The 14,765-nt window shown below is 42.4% G+C and overlaps 2 protein-coding genes across 13 annotated transcripts in view; one reads left to right on the top strand and one right to left on the bottom strand.

Moving 5' to 3' along the window:
* The window catches only part of TXNDC12 (thioredoxin domain containing 12), a 38,240-nt gene extending 38,025 nt beyond the window's left edge, over positions 1–215 (bottom strand). The window contains exon 1 of the mRNA XM_009001215.5: positions 11–215. Within this exon, the coding sequence (XP_008999463.1) occupies positions 11–107 (97 nt within the window). The 5' untranslated portion in view covers positions 108–215. The remainder of the gene's footprint in view (positions 1–10) is intronic.
* Positions 216–271: 56 nt separating this feature from the next.
* The window catches only part of BTF3L4 (basic transcription factor 3 like 4), a 32,240-nt gene continuing 17,746 nt past the window's right edge, over positions 272–14,765 (top strand). For 2 of the 12 annotated variants that reach the window (XR_013520064.1, XM_078331763.1), the window contains exons 1-5: positions 272–1,397; positions 3,633–3,738; positions 5,099–5,165; positions 5,820–5,923; positions 10,670–10,783. Coding sequence is in view for 6 of the 12 variants with exons in the window: in XM_078331763.1 (XP_078187889.1) it covers positions 1,153–1,397; positions 3,633–3,738; positions 5,099–5,165; positions 5,820–5,923; positions 10,670–10,783 (636 nt within the window). In the remaining 6 variants the exon portion in view is untranslated. Of the gene's footprint in view, positions 1,398–3,632; positions 3,755–5,098; positions 5,166–5,819; positions 5,928–10,669; positions 10,784–14,765 lie in introns of all 12 variants that reach the window. The other 10 variants (XM_078331767.1, XM_017974732.4, XM_078331768.1 and 7 more) reach the window with 8 other exon arrangements.

Raw genomic sequence — 14,765 nt, forward strand, 5'->3', positions numbered from 1 at the left:
GCGGTCTGACCCTTTCCAAGCCCATTATGTCCATCAGAAGAGATGACGAAGAGCAGGAAACTGAAGCCCAGCAAACAGGTGGCCCCGAGACGAGGCCGTGTCTCCATGGCAGTAGGTGCGCGGAGCCACCGGGCTGAGCGGACGCAGGGCCGCAGTCCCGGCAGAAGGTCCACACCGCCAGCCGAGAGCCGGTCAGCACAACCCGTAGCCTTCCCAGATTTTTTTTTTTTTTTTTTTTTTTTTTTTTTCAAACTCTGAAGGAAGTGATGTTAGACGGATGTGGGTGGTGCCTCCGGGGTCCCGTTCGGCACAGAGTGAGTTTAAAGGTGCAGATCACGTAGATGAGTGCGAGAGCTGTTCTCGATCGCAAGTTACTTTTCCTAGATTCTGGGTGTCCAAGTCCTGGGACGGAGCGGGAAAATGTGGGCCAAGAATGCGGGAGAGAGGTTCGGGAGAACCGTTGCCGCTTGCTTCCGCCACCCAGTCCAGCCCCTCCCCCCCAAGAACCGCTGCACTTCCTAGTCAAACGCAAATTATTGATTGGTGAGGTCAGTCTCTCCCAACAGTGGGCGGTTTGCCCAATGGCCTCGGATTCTCCTTCCCTCTCCACAAATAAAGACTGGACAACTGGATTTCATTGTTAGGATCCTGCCCAGGTCTCCGAGGAGACTTTGCAACCCTCCTCGGCGGTGCGTGGGCTCGTGCCGTGCAGGCATACCCTTTCCCGCTGGAGAAGCTCTGTACCTTATTTTTCCTTGCAACCGCAAATCTACTCAGGGATGATGCAACCAACTGATAAAAGCTCCGAGAAAACCAAACTTAGGGCCTCTTATTGCAAAACTGACTTAGGTGGACTTAGCACACCAGGACAGAAGTCACTGCAGGCTTTTAAAGGGTAAAGCTTCTGGTTATTTTTCTTGTAGCTTGAGGATTTCTTCCCAATTTTTCCCCTCCGCTGTATAACAGGTGAATATGTCCGGTCTTTCTTCCTGGTACTAGTTGAGTCCTAAAGTGCGTACTTAATGCATAGCCAAAAAACAACCTAACTAAAGTATACACCCAAAGAGAAACATACCGACCACCTTTATGTTAGGTTCCCTAAAATTGTAGGCAGGGACACAATGGAACGCTAGGGAGACTGCAAGCCCCAGGATGCCGCGCGGGCACTTGCACCTGCCGCCACTAGCAGTAGAGGCATTCGCAGAGCAGGCCGGCCTTTGCAGTTCAGATGTGCGCTCCCAGGATAGGCTGCCCCGGAGAGGGAGAGGCGGGACCGACTTTGTCACGTGGACCCGCTCCAGCCGCCGCCGCCGCCGCCTTGGTCTTTCTCTGTCTCTGCTGAGGCAGCCATCTTGCTCTTGCCGCGTGCTGCTGTTGGAGGACCCTCCCTGCTTCAGGTGAGACCCCCGGCGGTCCCGCCACTCCACGGCCATAGGCCGCTGCGCACGGTCTCCCCCCGCCCTCTCCTTCCGACAGCCGCCAACCGCTCAGGCTGCCACTTCCGCCGTGGCGCGGCGAGCGGGGGCGGAGGCGGCTGGCTTGGCCAGTCGGTTACCGGCGGCGCAGCTGGGGGTCGGCATCTGAGGGAAGGTCCCCAGCACCACCGCCCCCTGTGGGAGCGAGCGGGCCCGCGCTGTTGCAGCCCAGATCCAGTCCCCGGAGGCGGTGGACGCTTTTCCTCTGTCCCATTACTCCTTGTTCACAACAGCAGTGTTGTGAGCTTTGGGCTTTATACAGGCTCTCTGTTGTCATTTCATTTGTTATTCCCAGTATACAGATAGGGAAGCTGAGGTTACCACTTCCCGCCCCCAAGTCCAGGGAACCGAACTCAGTTGGCAGCGCTCTTCACCTTGTAATGCCAGCGTTTGTTTATAAGTTGTCGTCTTTATAACCCCCTCCCACTGCCTGCTGACTGACCGACAGACTCAGTGTTGCTCAGCTAGTGAATGGCGGTTTCCACTTCCGTTCCCACCTTGTTGTAGTTTACCTTGGTTGTCCCCTTCGGGAGTGGTAACAATAGTTACCAGTAACTATCTTCTGTTAACTTCCCTGTGCTTGATAATCTTTTAACCCTCAAAACAACCTTGTGAAGTACGTGGTGTTATATCTTTCCAAATGCAGGAAGAATACAAGTTCAGAGAAGTAAAATACCTTTCCCAAGTGGTAGAACCTTGGTCTTTCTAATTCCAAAGCCTGCACTTCTCTTAGAGAAACCCTGCATAATAAAAAGTCAGGACTCAAGGTTGCTATTATTTTTAATCTCTGTGTAAACATGGTGTATGTGAAAGTGCCTACCACAATGCTTCTAACTAGGCACTTAATAAATACAGATAAGCCTCATTGTTTACACTCTTTCTTGAGTCCTTGAGAACAGTGCTAAAAGATCCTGGGATCCCCAAGGAAGAACTCATTAATCCTGTGGCTTTAGGAAGTTTCTTCTCCCTTTTGGGCCTAAGAAAGGACTTCTCCCTTCTGGGCCCTCATTTCCTAATCTGTTAAATTGGGAGGGAGAGAATTGTTTTATTCGTAATTTGCCGCTGCTAGCTGGTGTTGAGATGGCATCACAGGAATGATGGGTGCAATAAAGTAAAGGTTGGTTGAAAAGAGAGAATTAAACCAGGTGATCTTAGAGGTCTACTTCAGATTCTGAGCTTGACATCTCATAGACTGAGTTCAGTCTCAGTCCTACTTGAATTCTACGCACCACAACTTGCTAAGTAAAAAACAAAAGACCACTCTTCTTCCTCCCCGACTGCCTTGAGCTCCCAGTCTCCCTAAAATCCTTTTTCTCTGAGATACTCCTTAGAAACAAGATTTCTCAATTCTGTAGTCCTGACCACCTGGGTTGGAATCTGTTCTTTATACCTTGATTTAAAGAGTTAATTTTGTTCTTGCTTTTGTTTCAAACAAGTCAGGACTTTGTCTTGGCATCCCAACCTCTGTCTTGTCTCTTGGGAATTGTTACTTCAAAATGCAGAAGAATCCCAAAGGGTACCCTGTATCTACACCGAATGTTTTTCCTTAGCCCCCCTTTTTTTGCAGTAAATTCCTTAGGCTCTTTGTTAGTTCACTACACTCTCATAGCCACATTCCTTTCCAGAAAAATGAATGTTGGGCCTTTTCTGTGGATATTTGAGTATAGGGATTGGGATTTAAGTCTATGGCAGAGCTAAGATTGGCACACACTTAAGACTTCTTGTTCTGGGCTCTAAACATGCTTCCTCCTATAAAAGAGTGTTTTTTAGCTGCTTGAGCACTGTGATACAGTGCTGAGCAGAGTGCAGAATCATACATTCTAAATATTATTTGGGAACTGGACATTAGCCTTAAAGAAGAGATATATACAGGTTAGTGCCTAAGTACAGTGTCAAAGTATAGAATGGTTAGTAATTATATTGTCTGATGCTCCTTTTTTTAATCCCTCAAATGAAGCAAACAGTATCTTTTCATGTGAATAATGACTATAAAGGGGTTAGAGAATTGGCCAAAGAAGGTTTGATAACAGCCTCATCCCTATTCCCTCCCTCACATCTCAGTAGTGATTTGTTGATACACAGAATGAGTAAAACAAGACTTAACTTCTTGGGTTTTTTTGTTGTTGTTGTTTGTTTTTATTTGTTTGTTTGTTTTAGACGAAGTCTCGCTCTGATGCCCAGGCTGGAGTGCAGTGGCAGGATCTCGGCTCACTGCAATCTCTGCCTCCCAGGTTCAAGCAATTCTCCTGCCTCAGCCTCCCTAGTAGGTGGGACTACAGGCACGTGCTACCATGCCCCGCTAGTTTTTGTGGTTGTAGTAAAGACAGGGTTTCACCATGTTAGCCAGGATAGTCTCCACCTTGTGATCTGCCCACCTTGGACTGCCAAAATGCTGGGATTACAGGCATGAGCCACTGAGCCTGGCTGGTTTTTTTTTCCCCCCGAGACAGAGTTTTGCTCTTGTTGCCCAGGCTGGAGTGCAATGGCACAATCTCAGCTGACTACAACCTTCACCTCCCATGTTAAAGCTATTCTCCTGCCTCAGTCTCCTGAGTAGCTGGGATTACAGGGATGTGCCACCACACCTAGCTAATTTTCTATTTTTAGTAGAGATGGGGTTTCTCCATGTTGGTCAGGCTGGTCTTGAACTTCCGACCTCAGGTGATCTGCCCACTTCAGCCTCCCAAAGTACTGGGATTATAGGTGTGAGACACCACGCCTGGCCTTAATTTGGCTTTTATTTGTAATGGGAATGTTATGACCCATTATAAACTTAGGAATGTTTTTTCCTTAGTGCCAATATCACTGACCAGACCAGATTCATGACTATAATGTTGGAATCTTCAAAATCAAGATTATCTTTGAAAAGCTTATTTTAGAAGTCTCCTCACTGCCCCCCCCCACATTTATTACTGTAGCAAAGACATGTTTTTCTTAAATTGTATAATGAAGCATTTTACCCTGTATGCAAGAATAACTTGACAACATGCAATGATAACATACTGTATCAGTGCAGGGTATTGAATGAACTCTGGAGAAATGTCTGAAAACCTGGTTCTCTTTCCCCATTATTAACATCATCTGACCTTGAATAGAGGATTTGACTACTTGATATCTTGACAGCTAGACAGCCTTTTGTTGAATTTCTTCTTTGTTCAGGTTTTTTTTCTTTTTGTCATATTTATAAGAAATACAGAGTGTGATTTGGGAGGAAAGAAATCTACTTGGAGATTTTGCTAATAACATTTGGTAACAGCTCTTTGCTGAAAAAATCTTTGGGAGAAAAAACTGGCTTCCCTACAGAAATTTCATAATTGGTTAGGTTTAACTGAACGCCAAAGGACTAAATCATGTTTTAAGGAGGGATCTTTGAATAGATGGGTTTGAATCCCATTCTATTTTCTGTTTGTATATTTGATTCCCTCATGGTGCCTTAACTTTGATTTGTAAAAATATCTGGTTTATGAAGCTCGAACAAGTTTTTAAGAATATAGATAGTATTCATATAGTCATGGTGTTGATGCATACTACAAGATGAGTGAACCAGAAGGTACTGTTGTATAAACAGTTTTTTAATTTTGGTAAAAAAAGTGACTTTAACAAATCTATTTTTCCCCCCCTAGATTTACCAACAGCATGAATCAAGAAAAGTTAGCCAAACTTCAGGCTCAGGTCCGGATAGGGGGCAAGGTGAGTGTGGCATAAGAAAAATTGATAGGAGAATGTATGATTACCAGATAGTGTTGTTATTTCAGATTTGTGGTCATTGAAAATCTAAAATCTTTTCGATAATCAAGATCAAACCACATTCCAATTTGAAAATAACTTGTCTAGATCCAAAATAGCTAACTAGAACACTTGTCTCTCTGATAATGCAATGGAAATAGCCACATTTGTTTGAATCCTAACCCTTAACATCTGCTAGTTGTATGATGTGAACAAGCTATTCATCCTTGTTAAGCTTCCACTTTCTTATCTGCAAAATACAAATAATCCTACATAAGGTGTTTAAAGATTAGGGTAATATTTATAAAACACCTAACATGGTGTCTGACACAAAGTAGATGCTTAATACATGATAGCTATTATTATAGTTAGACTCACCTGCAGGACATACCAGTTATTAGGGTTACTGCCTCTTAACTGGATATACCTACTTGTACAGAGGATTAGCTGGAGACACTTAAGTTGATTATGTATTTTTTTCATTGCCACGTTTTCCTCACAAATTCTTACCTATTCTTCCATGTTGTTGAGTATGAATATGAGCTTTCTTATTCCCTGTATTTTTTAAAGCCTAAGGAAGAGCTAGTTGTGAACACCAAAGTCTTTGATTCCCTTCAGGTGTGGCTCCAGGCTCAAGGAGAATATTCTACCCATATCTTGCCCAATACAATCTTTGCAAAAAGGAAAGAAAGAACAGTTCTTACCTCAGACCTGAGGAAGTGGTAGGTAAGACACTACTTTTTGTAGCAAGTCCCACTGTGTCTTTTACAATGATGATAACCACAGTTCCTGGGGATGAGCACAAGGGGAGGGAAGGGAAGAAGAGCCAGTACTTTCTCATTCTTCCATAGTGATACAGTTATATGAGTCTGGAGTTCGATTAACACCCATGTAACCACAGTAGTCTCACTGTAGCATCAAGTGTGATGTAATGTACCAATGCAAAAACTAGGGATAGTCAAGAACCACAGAATAAACCTAGAAGAGCTTGATGTAGCATATCACCATTATGTATTTTAAAACAGTGGTTGGTACATTCAATTTAGCTATTGTATATTGAGCACCTCCTGTGTGCCAGGCATATAGAAGATAAACGAGATCACAGCTCTGTTTGGAAGAGAGACATGCTCACAATTATAATGCAGAATAGTGAGTGTTATAATGAAATACAAGCTGCTCTTGCCTCTAGGAGACAAGGAAGTCATCACTGAGATCTTACTTAAAAAGGATAAACAAGAATTTATCACTAGGCAGAAAGCCAGTAGACAGGTACAGTGGCTCATGCCTGTAATCCCAACACTTTGGGAGGCTGAGGCAGGTAGATCACTTGAGGTCAGGAGTTGAAGACCGGCCTAGCCAATATGGTGAAACCCCGTCTCCACTAAAAGTACAAAAATTAGCCTGGTGTGGTGGCGCACACCTGTAGTCCAAGCTACTTGGGAGACTGAGGCAGAAAAATCACTTGAACCCAGGAGATGGAAGTTGTAGTGAGCCGAGATCATGCCACTGCACTCCAGCCCGGGCAGCAGAGCAAGACTCCGTCTCAAAAAAACAAAACACAAGAGCCAGCGCAGTGGCTCATGCCTATAATCCCAGCACTTTGGGAGGCTGAGGCAGGTGGATCATGAGGTCAGGAGTTCAAGACCAACCTAGACAATATGGTAAAACTCCGTCTCAACTACAAATACAAAAATAAGCTGGGCATGGTGACATGCACCTGTAGTGCCGGCTACTCAGGAGGCTGAGGCAGGAGAATTGCTTGAATCTGGGAGGTGGAGGTTGCAGTAAGCTGAGATTGCGCCACTGCACTCCATCCTGGGTGACAGAACAAGATTCTGTCTCAAACAAAAAGATGAGGGTTCGTGGAGTGAAACAGGTTGTCATTTCTTTACTTGCAAAGGCACATATGCTGAGATAACACAGTACTTAATGGAATGGCTTGCTTTAATTTGGTACAGCTATTCTTTTTTTTTTTTTTTTGAGATGGAGCTTGGCTCTGTTGCCCAGGCTGGAGTGCAGTGGTGCAATCTCAGCTCATTGCAACCTCTGCCTCCCAGGTTCAAGCAGTTCTCCTGCCTAAGCCTCCTGAGTAGCTGGGATTACAGGCATATGCCACCACACCCAGCTAATTTTTTTTTTTATTGAGACAGAGTCTTGCTCTATCACTCAGGCTGGAGTGTGGTGGCACAATCTCAGTGCATTGCAACCTCCACTTCCTGGGCTCAAGCAGTTCTCCTGCCTCAGTCTCCCGAGCGGCTGGGACTACAGGTGTGTACCACCATGCCCAGCTAGTTTTTTGTGTTTTCAGTAGAGATGGGGTTTCACCATATTGGCCAGGCTGGTCTTGAACTCCTGACCTCTTGATCCACCCACCTTGGCCTCCCAAAGTGCTGGGATTACAGGTGTCAGCCACTGCACCTGGCCTAATTTTTGGTTTTTTGTTTTTATGTTTTTCATAGAGATGGGGTTTCTCTATGTTGGTCAGACTAGTCTCAAACTCCTGACCTCAGGTGATCCACCTACCTCAGCCTCCCAGAGTGCCAGGATTATAGGTGAAAGCCACATGCCTTGCCTAATTTTTGTATTTTTATTATAGATGGGTTTCACCATGTTGATCAGGCTGGTCTCGGACTCCTGATCTTATGATCCGCCCACCTTGGCCTCCCAGAGTGCTGGGAGCCGATGTGAGCCACTGCGCCCAGCCAGTACAGCTATTCTTTAGAGTACCTAATGGATACAGAATGGTAGGAAATGAAACATAGTTTGGGATTCCATCATACTTACATATGCCATACTAAGGAGCTTGGAGTTTATCCTATAGGCAATGGAGAACTATTAAAGGATTTTAAGAAGGAAATGATTGCCATTTTAGAAAGGTAACTGCTGGCACTGTGGAAATGGACCAAATGGAAGTATGGCACAGAGGAGAACAATTAAGAGACTATTGCTATAGTATAAGGCAGCAGTCCTCAACCTTTCTGGCAGCAGGGACTGGTTTCATGGAAGACAGTTTTTCCATAGATTCGGGGGATAATGGTTTTGCAATAAAGCTGTTCCACCTCAGATCATCAGGCATTAGTTATATTCTCATAAGGAGTACACAACCTAGATCCCTCTCATACACAGTTCACAATAGGGTTCTCACTCCTATGAGAATCTAATGCTGCCGCCGATCTGATTGGTAGTGGAGTTCAAGCAGTAATGCTTGCTCATGCCCTCCACCCCCGCCCTACCTCTTGCTGTGCTACCATGTTCCTAACAGGCCACAGACTGGTACTGGTTAGTGGCCCAGGAGCTGGGGACCTCTTACATGGGATACAAATTTAGGAGTTTGAAATTGACATGATTTAGTGACTGATGGGATATGGGGGGGTGAAGGGCATGCAGAAGAGTCTGGGATAACCCTCAGGTTCGTGATTTTAGAGACTGAGTATTTGGTGGTACCACTAGCTACAAAAGTTAGGAAATATAGAAAGAGTAGATTGGCAGACTGGTAAGCTTTAAGACATGCTGAATTTGAGGTGCCTGAGGATCATTTGAGTTGAGGTATTCAGCAAGTGAGCTGTCCTTGAGTTGAGTCAGGACTGCTTCACAAGTGAGTGCCTATGTAAATAGTCAATCCTTCAGCAACAAGATTTCAAGGCATCCTCTGCTGTCAGATCTCTCCTCTGCTCCCACCAGAATTGCTGAGACTGAAGCGCCTGCTTCCCCTCTACAAGGTTGATTCCCTGACTACTGAGTATAGGAGCTAACCAGAGATTGAAACCACTATTCCTTTCAGTTTACTCTTTTTTTTTGAGACGGAGTTTCGCTCATGTTACCCAGGCTGGAATGCAATGGCGCGATCTCGGCTCACCACAACCTCCGCCTCCTGGGATCAGGCAATTCTTTTGCCTCAGCCTCCCGAGTAGCTGGGATTACAGGCACGCGCCACCATGCCCAGCTAATTTTTTGTATTTTTAGTAGAGACAGGGTTTCACCATGTTGACCAGGATGGTCTCGATCTCTTGACCTTGTGATCCACCGCCTCGGCCTCCCAAAGTGCTGGGATTACAGGCTTGAGCCACCGCGCCCGGCCTTCACTTTACTCTTAAACCAGTTTTAGACAGATTTAACCCTTAAGACTTAATAAACTGATCCAGGAATTTAATCCATTATTTTAAATAGTATTTCAGTGGAAAAATATATTTAGTTTCAAAGTATCAATTTAGAAATGAACTTTTTCTTTCTCAGTGACTAGTATATTTTCAACCTATTTGCTGAGGCCAAGATTCTAAGCATCATCCAAATTTCCTCTTTTTCTCATATCCCACATGTAATCCATCAGCAGTCATGTGGTCTCTTGTGAGAATCTGACCCCTCACCATCTTCACTGCCATATCCCTCATCTCTTGCCAGTACAGCTACAGGAGCCTCCTGACTGGTCTCATTATAATCCATTTTCCACATAGCAACCTCAGTCATAAATAACCAGATCAAGTCATTCCCATGCTTAAAACCTTTCAATGGTTTCCCATTGCAATCAGGATAAAATCTACCTCCTGTCCATGGCACTCTAGGCTATATAATCTGGTCCTTGACTATCTTTCTGATTTCATATTCCTCATTTCCCATTGTTCACTCTGCTCTAACCATACTGGCCCATTTTCTCTCTCTAGAAAGGACAAGTTCAACCTTGCTTCATTCTGCTTAGATCATTCTTCCCCTAGTTATGGGTCTCAACTCATATGCCACCTCTTCAGAGGGGGCTTTCCTGGACCTTCTGATAGAGTGGTGCTTTACTCCTTAGTCATTCTTCCTATGCTCTAGTTTTGTTTTTTTCTTAATAGTACTTAATCTCATTCGAAGTTATCTAATTTGCTTATATATTTATTGGTTTTTTTCTCTTGTAATATAGGCTTTTAATTTTCAGTTATGACATAATTCCCAAAATTTCAGAATATCTTTAGACTATTCACAAGGAGTGGTAGTTACTATAAGAAAAGATAATGTTTTAAAATTGTTTATAATGTACTTAAATTGTCTTGAAGTTATAAATGATGTTTTATTAGCAAACAGTATCTTGTGTTGAAATGATGAAGTCTGGATATTAGATAAGAATTATTCAGGCCGGGCGTAGTGGCTCATGCCTATAATCCCAGCACTTTGGGAGGCTGACGCTGGTGGATCACCAGGTCGGGAGTTCTAGACCAGCCTGGCCAACATGGTGAAACCCCATCTTTAAAAAAAAAAAAAGAAGAAGAAGAAGAAGAAGAATTCAACCTGAGAAAGCTGATAAGGGAAAACAAAACCTTTAAAAATCTGCATTCGGCCAACAGTCACAACCTCTGAGCAGTCTTATAATATTAATCATTATTGTTTTGTCCATTTTTTAATGTGGGTTTTAGTTAAATTGTCGTGATAGATAAGATATGATCAGAGTTGCCAGATAGCAGGCATGCTAACACTTCTGTTTGGTTATTTTTCAGGGTACAGCTCGCAGAAAGAAGAAGGTAGTACATAGAACAGCTACAGCTGATGACAAAAAGCTTCAGAGTTCTCTGAAAAAACTGGCTGTGAATAATATAGCTGGTATTGAAGAGGTATGATCACTTTGCAAGTTGTTGAATTATGTGGGTACATGCACAAAGAATTGCCTAAACCCTTCAGATGTAAAATATTAGCTTAGAAGAATCTCTGATATTGTCACTCTAATGTCTTTGGAGGACTGTGGCACTTTGATTTTCCTATGAAATTAAATGATGGTCAAAAAAATAATTTTAGTAGACAGTTAAGGACTTTCATCATACTTTTCAGGCTCAATATATTTGCATATATGACAAAATTATATAACTGCTCTTGAATATTAATGTGATATGTGTCTCTAATAATATGGAAATAAACCCCAACATTTCTTCAAATGAGACAGACTTTTTTTTATTATTTAAGTTTTTGGATTTGTGCCTCAATAGAAGTACTTTTTTACCCTAATGCACCTTTTTATGTTCTACAGAGCCTCATGTTTACATCAGCCAAAGGCTTTAGCAATAGCTTTCCATGGGTTAGATTTCTTATTAAAACTGTTTCAAAAATTATAGTTTAAAATTTGTAAGTCAGCCGGGCACAGTGGCACATGTCTGTAATCCCAGCACTTTGGGAGGCTGAGGCAGGCAGATCACCTGAGGTCAGGAGTTCAAGACCAGCCTGGCCAACATGGTGAAACCCCATCTCTATTAAAAATGCAAAAATTAGCCAGGTGTGGTGGCGCATGCCTATAATCCCAACTACTCGGGAGGCTGAGGCAAGAGAATCACTTGGACTCAGGAGGTGGAGGTTGCAGTGAGCCAAATTGCACCATTGCACCCCAGCCTGGGTGGCAGAGTGAGACTCAGTCTCAAAAAAAAAAATTGTAAATCAGTTTATTGTATTTTGATGACACAGTTTTTCTCAAATATGAAACCAAAGATTGATGTTATTCCAAAAGATATTTGATAAATAACTGCATCAACTACTTGTGATGTTACCACCTAGATTCACCTCTGCCTAATGATTCCATTTGTTTTTCTGTTTTTTAAGACATAGTCTTACTCTATTTCCCAGGCTGGAGTACAATGGCATGATCTCTGCTCACTGCAACCTCTGCCTACCGGGCTCAAGCAATTCTCCTGCCTCAGCCTCCTGAGTAGCTGGGATTACAGGTGCCCACAATCATGCCCAGCTAACTTCTTTTGTATTTTTAGTAGAGACAGTGTTTCATCACGTTGGCCAGGCTGGTCTTGAACTCTTGACCTCAAGTGATCCACCCGCCTTGGCCTCCCAAAGTGCTAAGATTACAGGTGTGAGCCACTGTGCCTGGCCAATTCCATTTGTTATAGTAACTAGAGTTTACATTTTCACTGCCGTAATTTAAATTTCATCATATAATTACTGTGTGTGGTGTCACCTCACAATTTTAAATAATAATTAGTGTACATGTGCTATAAAACATGTATCAGAAATAATGTGGAGGTAGGGGCCGGGCACAGTGGCTCACACCTGTAATCCCAGCATGTTGAGAGTCCAAAGCAGGTGGATCTTCTGGGGTCAGGAGTTTGAGACCAGCCTGGCCAACATGGTGAGACCCTCATCTCTACTAAAATTACAAAAATTAGCCAGGCATGGTGGCATGTGCCTATAATCCCAGCTATTTGTGAGGCTGAGGCAGGAGAATTGCTTGAACCCAGAAGGCAGAGGTTGCAGTAAGCAGAGATCACGTGGGACTCTGTCTCCCAAAAAAAAAAAAAAAAAAGAAAGAAAAAAATAATGTGGAGGTAGGGGTGGGGATCATTAATAAAGAAACAGCAGAGTTAAATGGCAAAGAAGAGGTAGTAGAATGGCAAAGTGCCACATGTTTCTTCCACCTTCCATATATAAATGAATAAAATTAACACATTTAAATCTGCTTTGTATGTTGAAAATCAGTGTACTGATAAAAAATAGTAGGAAATATAAGCCAGATGCGTCTTTTTCCTTTCAGCTTGATGTGACTGTGCCTTCTTACTCTGAGATACAGATTAGGGCTTCATTTCTAAGACCTGAAATTATATTTATATTTTTTTTTCTGAATTATTGAAAACAATATTTTCATGGACCTGAAAATGGTCTATTTTAGAGAGACCATTCTCTTAATTGTAGATAAATATTAGGAAAAAAATCTAAATCCCTTCAAACCTCTTTTTAAAAATTTAAAACTTGGTAAAAATGAATAAGTTACAGTAATACACATGAATTCTGATACTATTAAACCTAACTTACTTGTAAATGTTTATGCAGTTATATCTTTACTTACCTTCTACCCTTCAATTCCTCTGCCCCCCAACCTCACCAGTATTGACATTTTGAACTAGAAAATTTGTTGTTGTGAGAGCTGCCTGGGCATTACAGGATATTTAGCAACATACCTGGCCTTCACTCACTACATGCCAGTAACACTCCTACACACCTATTTGTGACAGTCAAAAATATCTCTAGATATTGCCATATGTACCTTGCAGGCAAAAGCACCCTTAGTTGAGAAACACTTTAGAGAAGAAAAAAAATTATACCTTTCTTGCAGTATAGATTGAACTCTGTAATATCTCCAAGGACAAGTTTTTCTAAACTTTTTGTTCAGATTTAGAAGACTTTATGACTCTCATTATTAGTAAAACTTTTAGTATAGGGGCAGCATTAATTTTATAAATGTTTTATATTGAAATAAGGAACCAGTTAGTAATTTTTGATCTCTTCAGAATATAATCAAACATATAATACTATGCTGAGGTCATGGTGCTGCTGTAATTGAATCATAACAAAGTACTTAATGATAGTCAACATTTATTAACAACTGTGTGCCAAGCATTTTGCCAAGGATTTACTAGACAATGGTATAAGATACTTTGCATGTCCTCTGTCTTTTGTTGCTTACAATCTGGTGGGGAAACTAATTAGACAACTAGACAAATCAATATGTATTATATCCCATGAGGCTTAGAGAATTGGGTGCCTACCTAAGATCACATAGCCTAGTAAGTGCTAGAATTCCAGGTTTCAACTAAGGTGTGTCAAAACCAGAGTTTATACCATTCATTCATTTATCCTGCATTTGCTCTTTTCATTTATACTTGATTATACTCATTCTTTGCCTTTTCATTTCCTCCCATCCCTCCCCCACCAAAAAAAAGGGAAAGTAATAAGAGGTTTACCTGCCTAATATCCTTATATGGGTACTGAGCACCTACCATGCAGAATTCTTTATTTATACCATTATAGAAAAGAAATCCCTGTCAGTATTTCCAAGCACACTGCTGTTTCTCCTTTTTTTCCAAGTCTTAATATAGGCATTATTTCCTCCCAGAAGCCTTCCTGGTAGCACCTGTACAGCATTTGTGCTGAAAAGGATTAGGTGCCTTTCCTGTGTGCCTCCACAATGCTCTGTATATACTTTTTACTATGACACTTATTGTGAATTCTTTTTTGTTAATATTGCCACAGCAATTCTTTATTTATTTTTTTTTTTGAGACGGACTCTCACTCTGTTGCCCAGGCTAGAGTGCTGTGGCACAATCTCGGCTGACTACAACCTCTGCCCCCTGGGTTCAAGTGATTCTCCTGCCTCAGCCTCCCAAGTAGCTGAGATACAAGTGCACACCACCATGCCTGGCTAATTTTTGTGTTTTTAGTAGAGATGGGGTTTCACCATGTTGGTCAGGCTGGTTTCAAACTCCTGACCTCGTGATCCGCCCACCTTGGCTCCCAAAGGAATTACTGGTGTGAGCCACCGCGCCCGGCCTGTGACTGCAATTCTAAATTTTTGATGAGTTATACACCTCAAAACATGACACACAGAATTAATGCACATAATAGATATGTGGCATGTGTATACACTGTAGCAGCTTCTCTGCCCCCCACCCCCATCCTGGTGTTCCTTGTCTTCTAACCTTCACAGGGTAGTTGTACAGGGAAAACATACATAAAGTAATAATAGAAGGTAGCAACCATAAAATTTGTGAATATTTGAACCTAAAATGGAAAGTTTTACTTTTTGTTCTTCTTTCCCTCTTTCTA

This window comes from Callithrix jacchus, chromosome 7 (assembly GCF_049354715.1).
Source record: "Callithrix jacchus isolate 240 chromosome 7, calJac240_pri, whole genome shotgun sequence".
Classification (NCBI taxonomy): domain Eukaryota; kingdom Metazoa; phylum Chordata; class Mammalia; order Primates; family Cebidae; genus Callithrix; species Callithrix jacchus.